Source organism: Otolemur garnettii, unplaced genomic scaffold (genome assembly GCF_000181295.1).
Source record: "Otolemur garnettii isolate 467f Iridium unplaced genomic scaffold, OtoGar3 scaffold00015, whole genome shotgun sequence".
Classification (NCBI taxonomy): Eukaryota; Metazoa; Chordata; class Mammalia; order Primates; family Galagidae; genus Otolemur; species Otolemur garnettii.
This window is the reverse complement of record NW_003852410.1, coordinates 13,659,827-13,668,495: the sequence shown is the minus strand read 5'-3', so window position 1 is coordinate 13,668,495 and position 8,669 is coordinate 13,659,827. Positions and strand designations below refer to the sequence as shown.

The 8,669-nt window shown below is 43.7% G+C and overlaps 1 protein-coding gene across 3 annotated transcripts in view; it reads right to left on the bottom strand.

Annotated features, from left to right (window-relative positions):
- Window positions 1-8,669, bottom strand: part of PDZRN3 (PDZ domain containing ring finger 3) — a 235,080-nt gene that overhangs the window by 3,242 nt on the left and 223,169 nt on the right. For all 3 annotated transcript variants that reach the window (XM_003785490.3, XM_012802552.1, XM_012802551.1), the window contains 4 exons: window positions 4,215-4,313; window positions 3,134-3,196; window positions 1,582-1,683; window positions 34-150 (listed from right to left, as the gene is read on the bottom strand). In XM_003785490.3, coding sequence (XP_003785538.1) covers window positions 34-150; window positions 1,582-1,683; window positions 3,134-3,196; window positions 4,215-4,313 — 381 coding nt within the window. The remainder of the gene's footprint in view (window positions 1-33; window positions 151-1,581; window positions 1,684-3,133; window positions 3,197-4,214; window positions 4,314-8,669) is intronic.

The following is an 8,669-nucleotide window of genomic DNA, read 5'->3' as shown; positions in this document are numbered from 1 at the left end:
GGGGGTGCGGGTGGGAGTGGCCTGGAGGGTTACCTGCTGGAGCACACTGGCTGTGAACTGCATGGCCTGGTGGTGCTGCTCCTCAAGCATGTCCATGTGCAGGTCATCCAGAAAGTCATTCCTGTCATCATCCATCCAGCCTTCGTCCAGCTGAGGGCGAAGGGGGGACATGCTTCAGAACAGATTGCTTTTGTTTTCCTTTTTATTTGCTTTTAAAAAGAAAGGCTATTACCTTGGGGAATATATTTCTAGGGCTCCCTCCAGGAGTCATCAAAATGCACTCTGCCTGCTGTTTTGCTATAGGTCACATCGTCACATTAGAGACCTCTGACCTTATGCCACATTTGGGGAAGTCTCTAGTATTCGTGCTTTTTGTGGGGTGCGACTCCTTCATCCCCATCAGCTACTTTCACTACAGCAGGCCCTATGTAGGAGGGTCAGGGAGCTGTGCCTCGTGCTTCCTAGGGCCCACTCATGTAGCAGGCCCGAAAGAGAAACAATTTTTAGTGGAAAAATTTCTTTCTGACAAATAAAGGTCTGCTAACTGGCCCTTGGGCTTGGTCAAGGATATGACTTTGATCAGACCTTTATCCATCTTTCCTGAAAAAGAGCAGATGATTGAGGGACTGGCAAATCCAGCTTGCTGACTTTTTTTTTTTAAAGTTTAATTGGAACACAACCATGCCTGTTCCTTTACATACTGTCTGTAGCCACTTTTGCACTCTAGGGGCAGAATCTAATAGTGGTGACCATGACAGTGACTGTATGGCACTCAGGTCAGACATTATCTGGCCCTTTAAAAAACAGTCCGTGACCCTGGATAGAATCACTGCTGAAGTTCCCTCCAAGTTCATGATGCTACTATCTGTGGTGAGTCAGATACTTTCTGAATCACAGTCCCCAGATTATTTTTCACTTGGGTTTCATACCTGAAGAGATAGAGCCATTCTGATTAGATGGAGAGTGCCACTTAATAAAACTTCGTGATCCCTTCCATTGAAGGAATTATTGTATCGTAATAGTTTCTTAATCAGATTACTTGGGCCTACGTCTGTCTCTGCTTCATCCCACTCTATCTAGGTCTTTCCGGGTAACTTTCATACTTCTGGGAACTTCAGTCTTCTAGGAAGATTTACCTGTGTATCAAGCATAGGGCCTGGTACTTACTAGGTGGTTACAAAGTGTTATCATCAGTTTTTCTTTCATTTCTCAAAGAACAATTTCCCATACTCTGCTATTGTAAACAAGACCTGCATAGATCAAGGCTGGAACATCTGACAGGACTTGGCAAGTCAAACATCTTGGTCATGACCCTGGCTATATTTTCTCTTTCATTCTATTTTCTTTCCTTTTTCTTCATTCTGATCCCTGCATTAGTGAACCTGGTGGGCCTGCAATATGGATGCCAGCATCAAACTTAAATTGTAATTTGGATTCTAAATCTCAGCAGGTTTGATCACCTTCTCAAGGTACAGAGCACCTTCAAGTTCAGAGTTGATACTCAAGTGCTGTTTTGCAGGGCTGAGATTTGGGATTTTTGAGAAATACAGACCCAGGTTCATCTGTAGGAATCCCACTCACCTGGAGTTCAGGCCTTGCAATCAGCAATGAAAAGTTCTTATTTTCTTCACTGGTTAGAAGAGCCACAGCCTCTTCACGGTTCTGTACCTCTATCCCATTAATCTTTAAGCAAAAAATAAAGTCGGGGTAAGGTAGGAAAAAGCATGATGACATAGTGCAAAGTCATTCTGTATTATTCAGGCCTGTGCCTGTTGTCCACTCGCAGCTGGAACAGAGAACTTCCATGGAGCTTGGAAAGAATGCTGATTTTAGGAAGGAAGGCCTGGCTTGGACCCAGGCATCTTCTAGAGAGCCTCCAGGGCTCAGTTCACAAGGCACTGAGGTAGGGGTTCTGTGAACAGGAGGGGCTGGAACTCTAGGAGATGATGCTGAGAAAAACCACAGTATTGTGAAGAGGGAACATCTAAGCAGTTTAATTAGACTTAACAGCATTATTACAATGGTTTTGGATAATAAAGGACAAAAAGCAGCAACATGTCTGATATGAACATGATGGAAGCCCAGGGAAGAAAAAGGGATGCAGTTATACCTGGTGTTTTGTGTCCCCAGTTTGATACTTTTCTTTAGGCCAGAGGGTCAGGTGAGGGTGGCACACTCACTCTCACACCTCGAAACCCTCTGGCAGGACTGTTGCCAGCATGTCCAGGTGACTCTGAGCACTGCTGTTTTCTGGAGGCCTTAGTCCTGGGGGAGCGCTTCCCCCAGGGCACACAGCAGTGGTCTCACTGAGTTGGATGCTGAGCCTTCACGTGACTTCTCATACTAGTGAATCAACAGCCAGGAAAAGGGATGTCTCTACCGGTTGGAGTAACTGACACAGGGATATGGGGTTGCTCTGACCTAGTGGAGGCAAAGAGGACTATGTCTTGAAGCCAAGGATTGCCTAGTGGAAGAAGGCAATCAAAATGAGAAAAATAAACACAGGATTAGAAATGAGATGGGAAGAATGAGAAGGGGTAGAGACCTAAACCTTGTGGATACAATGAAGCCAAGAATCTCAGTTTCTGTGAGATTTAATTAGGTTGTAGCTAAAAGAGAAAGAGTCTCATTTGGACTAGAAGGAAAAACAGGGCTTTAGGTATAGAGATTAATTACCCTTAGAAGCAATTTCATTATGTTAAATGTTGACTCATGAAATTCAAAAAACTTCTCCATTTTGCTAAATTTGCCAAGTATGCTCCCATTTTAAGGACATGCTGCACCTTGAAATGCTTGGGCCAAAATTAATCTTTCAGAGAAATTTAAAATGAGAGTTACTCTGATTCACACATTACCATTTCTTGGCCTGAGTTGGCTCACCCAGAATTAAAGAAAATGAGGTGAACTTGCTCACATTCTGTAAAGATGGGGCATCTTCTCTCCAGTTTGTCTCAGTCCCCACCGTTCTCTGTTGCATCTTATTCCCCAGAGTTAGTCTCACTCATTCATTTAATTTGTCTGGCCTCACTATGCCTCTGAATTTATTCATTTTCAACCCTCCAGCTATTCTTAGAACCAGCTGGTCCTTCAGTGAATGGGCCATCAGGAGGCCACCAGTTGGAAGCAAACCTACCTGGATAATGCGGTCTCCTTCTCGGATGCGCCCGTCCTTGGCTGCAATGCTGTTAGGGTCAATCTGAAACACACACATGAGCATCTCAGCATGAACCCAGTCAGGCATGAAAACGAACAATAGCACTTTCCATAGTCATGCTAGGACAGACAAACACGGGCTGATCTGCTCCCAGCCCTTCCAGGCTGTGTTCTTGGAGCCCACCTGGTGACCCCAGCACACGGCAGTGTGCACGGGTCCTGCCGACCTGAGTGGGCAGAAAAGGACAGCTAACTTATTTTGCACACGTAGTAATTAAAACACTGATGTCTGTAGAACAGGTTAAAGAGTACCCTTCGTATGTTGACTAGCACCCCTACCTTGATTATTTTATACCAAGTGCCTATATGAAATTTTTGAAAATAACTTTAAAATGAAATACAATTGAGAGAAGCTGGATTGAAAATGCAGTAATTCTGGGTCAACTTAAACTTGGTAGATCATATACGGCCAAAAAATTAATCATTAAGGCTGGTCACTCATTCTGTAGAGACAGATTTTATTTCCTGACAAAATCAAGTTTCTGCACTTGCAAGGATGGGGGTGCATGCTGAAGTTTCCATACTGATATCAGTTTTGTACTGTCCTCTCTAAGAAGACCAAGAAGCTTCCAAGCCTATTTTCCTAAGGACACAGAAGTTATATTTAAATTATGAACCCAACTGTATATACTCCACCAAAAGAAAAAAAAGATTTTTCAAAGTGTTACAGACTCCATCCACCATTCCAATCAATGACCATGAATTGGGAAATGTGAATCTGCTGTTCCCTCGGGGCTGAACACACAAAACCACGTAAACAGCTCCATTTTATGGCCAGTTTGCGGGCTTCTCAAGGGTAATTTTGCCTTAAGTACTGACATTAGAACTTAACCCCTCTGTAAAGATTGTAACTTCATGGAGTGTGCTGAAGGGGACACACTCCATTTGTGTTTCTCCAAAGACTTCCGATTCGCTAGATTTAAGGTTGGTGAATGTATAAATGAAAAAACAAAAATGCTTTTGGTCTTGATAGGATAGTTATAAAAAATTAGCCTTTGTACCTCACTGATATAAATCCCAATGTCATCTTCGTCGTCTGTCCGGTAGCACACGGTGAGGCCCAGCTTGTCCTGGCTGTTCATTCTGTAGAGGTCCACTTCCTAGACAAAGAAAGGCAGTCCCAGTGAGACGCCAGCAGGCAATGAATGAGAGGGAGAGGACGTCAAATGCTTTAAAAACATTCTGTTTAAATGATGAACTGGATTTCTTTGCATTCAACTGTGTAGGGCCAGCGAACTTACTAAACAAAAAGTGATTATGGACACAGGATCAATGCCTGGGTCATTTCTGACCTTTCAGTCAATATAAAGTCATTTTCAAAATAGTTATTTCATTGATCCCCCAAAGAAAAATTACCCATATTTCACTCAGCGTCAAGACTTCTGGGTAGGGCTTTTAAAGAGCATTCTTTCACTGTCTGCCATAAACAAGAATATTTCTATACCCCAAACCACTCAGCCATTTCAGTACAAATGTTTCCAATGTGTTTGGTAAGATGATTTCATGTTGTGCTGCCTTAATATTCACAGTCATAGAACTTGTGAACAGATTACACGTAAATTGATCCAAGAGAGAGTAACGTGATAGTGTGTGCAATTAATGCTTTCCACAACAGCTGTGATATTTACAGTCGAGAAATTAGTTTCAGCTGCTATTACTGCAAATTAAGATAAAAAGCAAAGTAAACCCAAATTAGAGACACATGAGCATGGGGCATCTATTGTATTTGGCAGTTAGTCTGCTTCAGAATGAAGTCAGAACTTGAGACTTAGGGGGACATCCTGAGGCTCTCTGGAAGTTAACAGGTCAAGGTGTCTTTCTAACCCAGGGGTCCTCAAACTTTTTAAACAGGGGGCCAGATCACTGTCCCTCAGACCATTGGAGGGCTGGACTGTGGGCCCCAGGACGAGTTGGCTGCTAAGCAGGACAGGCAGCGGCAGCAAAAACACCCAGCGGCAGCAAAAACACCCAGCGGGCTGGATAAATGTCCTCGGTGGGCTCATGTGGCCCGCAGGCTGTAGTTTGAGGACGCCTGCTCTAAACCCTCTGCCCATGACTCATTCAAGTTTTTTGTGATGGTAATTTGAAGGGCCACCTGATACTAGCTTCTCTGGTGGTAGATTCTTTACTCTGAATTTCACAGTGTTATCTGGCCACCAGGCAGGAGGGTGGAAGGGCTCTGAGATGGGGTCTTTGTGCCATTCATTCTCTGTGGGGTCCACTTCCAAGTGATGCCTCCAGAAGCTTTTCTTGCAGGGTGGGGAAGGATGCAGCCATCGCTGGAAAGCTCAGTTATGGTAGATACTTCTTGAGTCCTCCCCTGTGCCGGGCAGGGTGCCCAACACCATTGACACTTCCAGGAAGAAGCCCAGTGGGTGGAAAAGCCCTGGGCTGATGTGGCCAAAGCCCTGCATGTGAGGGAGAGAGAAGTGGGCTGCATGGGGCCAGATCAGGAAGGGCCCACAGGCCAGCATGAGGAGCTCAGACTTGACTTGAACACCGTGCAGACCTGTCACTAGGTTTTTAATGACAGCCGCCTTGATCTGATTGACTGGCTGATCTGAGGAGTACCACATGGTAGTGGTGAGTTGGGATTATGAAGACAGGCAGGCTGGTGTTCAGATCCCAACTCTACCTACTCCTAGCATCTCGAGGGTGGGCTTGTTATATTGAAGCCTTTGCTTCCTCAGAAACTAGTACCTGCCATCCTGCCTGAAGCAGGGTGAGGCACACAGAGCTTTTAGCACAGTGCCTATCAAAAGACTGCAGTATTTGATTTGGGTAAAACCTAACTTGAAAAGCATTTCAACTCTCTTTTTTGTCACCATTTTGACTGACAGATCTAGGATTCACCTGTGCAACTTTCAACTTGCTCAACCTATCAGTATTGCTGGGAGGGCTTCATCTGTTTCTATCTGCACGAATTTTATATCTTGTAATTTTTGTGTATCTCAGAAGTTTATATAGACCCACATATTAAGCAGTAAAAGTTGACATTAGCTCATGTTGCTACTAGTGGGATGATTTTTTTCCTGAACTTTTTCCTTCTGAAACTGTCACTTCCTCCAACAAATGTGTATTATGTTTATAACCAGGGAGAAAAGTTTCATAGAAGTGTAGGCTCAAACAAAAGATACCCAGAATGTTTGTTGCTTGAAAATATTTTCATCTGAACTGCTGCTAATCGAATCAAGAACTACCAATCTTCCTTACAGAAACACTTTTTATAGGCTGCCATTAACCCACATGTGGTTAGCACATCAGCAATAGCTTCTCCATATATGCTATCTGACATTTCTGGATGCACAAAAAGGTCCTATTACTATGTCTGTTCCCAGTTAGCGACAGCTTTCTAATGCACTCTCCCTCACAATAGAACAGTACAAAGCCAAGCACCACATCCAGCCCGTGACTCTATTGTGGATCAGCCCACGATAGACTGTAGCTGGGACACCCAGTTTGGCCAGATTTGACTTCAATGTTGCAAAGGCCTCATTTTATCCTTTAGGTGGAGGAGAGTCCCAGGCATGGTTCCAGCTCAGATAACAGACCACATGTGAGGGTGGGACAGACAGAGGAAGAGCCTGCTCTAATTAGTAACATTTGCCCTGAATATGTCAAAGCTTCTCTCTTCCACCCCCAATTCCAATTGGTTGTATAGTGAAACTTTAGGGCCTGCTCTGCCAAGCAGATATGAGAACGGCAGTGTGATTCTAATTTAAGGGCAGTACTCTGAGAGCGGTTTTCTGTCTTGGAAGTAGTCTGTGTTATCAAAGGATGAGTGGCACTGGATGAGTGAGTACTGGGGAAGCACATTTTCAATAACAAAGCAAAGGGTGTTCTGCAGTTTAAGTATTTACTTGACACTGATGTTGGATAGGATGGCGTGGGCTGTAATATTTCCTTGCCTTATCTGGACGTTTTTAGAAGGCACAGGATATGACTTGGCTTTGGTCATTCAATTTCCAAGGGATGGCTCAACAACACAGAGAGGAATCTGACTGCTAATGGTTAAGCACAGAGTGAACCTGTAATAGGTTTTCAGAAACTCTTGAAAAACAATAATGTGAGCGCTGCTACTGTCTTTGGATTGGTACAGTTACACAGTTTCCCTTTCTGCCCATAAAAAAGATGACAGGCAATAGTAGCAGAATAACGAATTGTATAATAAAACCAATGTCTAGCCTCGTATGCTGTGCACAGTAGGTGCTCAATAAGATTGAATGAATGAACCTGAGGGTCCCAGGCATAAAGATGCAAATGAAAAATCAGCATGGCTCTGTCATTAAAGGAGTGAGGTTGCCTTGGGCAAGTTGCTTCAACCAACATCTCAGCCATTCCAGTTTAACACCAGATGCAGTATTTTGGGGGTTCGGTGGAAATTAAAATACTCTAAACATACTGGTTTGTAAATCCTCGCCATTTTTTTCTGTCTTGAGCTAGCCTTACACATATTGCTGAAAGCATGGAGGTTATCAATATATATCTGGCTTTGATGATGGAGATAAGCTTTCGAAGACGACTATTAATCAAACTGGTATGAATAATGTATTAGCATTATCTGGATTAAAGCTATCCCACCACTGGTATCCTGTAGCTTGCTGGTCTAGATGGACTGTTTGATAAAAATGAACAGCTAAGCCTGATGTTTCAGATGAAACTGAAACGATATTCTAATTAAAAGTATTAAGGGGGCTATTCCACCTTGGTGGTTCAAGCTTTCTGTTTCAGCATCAGCCACTTTAATCAAAGGGGAGCCCAGTGGTGTATTCACCTGCAGGAAGACTGGTCACAGAAGCATGGCCCTTCCCCTTATGGGTTTACGTTGCCGTGAACATGTCTTTAAATTATCCTAGCAGTTTCTATATCTAGTTGTGGTGCTATGTGGAATTAGAAAGACCTCTAAAAACTTTTCCCTCTAGGATCTTAAGTTTGAGATGGGGTTAACAAGGCTTTTATTCACTCATTCAATAAATAAATACTTACTGGGTGACTCCTGTATGGCAGACACGATCTGAGCACGAGGAATAAAACACTGAATGAGTTAGACAAGACCAGCTCTCATGGAGCTTGTATTATGGCAGGGAAGCCAGACAGTACATATAGATAATGACACTGTTGGCGCAGGGATGCTTTAGAGGGTGTCAGAGAAGCATCTCTGGAGAGGTGGCATTTGGGCAAACAACTGAGGTGTATGGAGATCAGGGATAGTGCAATGCAGGCTGAGATGGGCTCAGGGGCAAAAAATCCCGAGCTTGCAGGTGGTAGTTGAACAAAGAGTGGAAAAGATCTTGATTACACCACAAAAGTCAAGAGGCGGCCAACTCGAGTTCCCTAAGGAGCTCTCTCTGTGTTTCAAAGGCTAAAGAACACTTTCGAGACTAGCTGGGGCATCCTGCATCATCTCTAAGTCAATCCCAATTCCCTTCTGATCTACTTAGGTTACTCCATGAAAC